We start from the raw sequence: 710 nt of genomic DNA, 5'->3' as shown, positions 1-710 counted from the left end.
AGCTCCGCTGGGGGCCCCTCCTTCCCTGGCCGGCGGGGCCAGGCCCGGCTCCGTGCCTTTCCCATTTCGTTTGGGCAAGGTACTGCCTCTGCTGCCGCTGTGGGGAACCAAGAACCACACCCAACCCAGAGACCAAGTTAAATCTCCAGGACTCCTTAAATTGAACAATTGGACAAATGAGGGGCAATGACACCAAAGACCCATGCACCTGCTCCCCATCCCCCACCCCCATCACCCCGCGGTGCCCTCTGCCTCCCTCCTGGAAGCTAAATGCCTGTGCCGTACTCCCCACCTCACGCCTGCCCAGGGTTCTGGCTGGGAGACAAACCCCACCTGGGACCCCACGGTCTTCCCGACACCTACCCAAACTGCTCGCCCGGCATGGGCTCCAGAGCCTTGGGGTGGCTCTTGCATTTTGAATAGCAGTAAAACTCGGCGCCCCCAGGGCAGAAGCAGCGCACCCTCTGCGTGGCTTCCGCCTCGATCTCCTCCTTGGTCTTGGGGACGGCGTGGTGATGGATGTAGTGGTGGTGGACGTGCTTCGTTGTCTGCTTGGTCACGAAGCCCTTGCCCCCGAAGAGCGGGCAGGCGCCCGGCGAGGCCGACGTGGGGGGCAGCTTGCCCCCGGGCGGGGGGAGGGAGTGGTACTGCTGGTGGTGGTGGTGGTGGTCCGGGGAGCGGGAGCGGGGGCTGTAGCGGCCCATGCCCGG

At 65.1% G+C, this 710-nt stretch overlaps 1 protein-coding gene across 1 annotated transcript in view; it reads right to left on the bottom strand.

Moving 5' to 3' along the window:
* Positions 1-710, bottom strand: part of AXIN2 (axin 2) — a 29,229-nt gene that overhangs the window by 6,592 nt on the left and 21,927 nt on the right. The window contains exons 6-7 of the mRNA XM_012662218.1: positions 364-710; positions 4-97 (exon numbers count right to left, since the gene is read on the bottom strand). The exon at positions 364-710 is cut by the window's right edge and continues 1 nt beyond it. Of these exons, the coding sequence (XP_012517672.1) occupies positions 4-97; positions 364-710 (441 nt within the window). The remainder of the gene's footprint in view (positions 1-3; positions 98-363) is intronic.

This window comes from Propithecus coquereli, unplaced genomic scaffold (assembly GCF_000956105.1).
Source record: "Propithecus coquereli isolate 6110/MARCELLA unplaced genomic scaffold, Pcoq_1.0 Scaffold76, whole genome shotgun sequence".
In the NCBI taxonomy this organism is placed as follows: Eukaryota; Metazoa; Chordata; class Mammalia; order Primates; family Indriidae; genus Propithecus; species Propithecus coquereli.
Note: the sequence above shows the minus strand (reverse complement) of the source record. Positions and strands in the feature narration are given on the sequence as shown.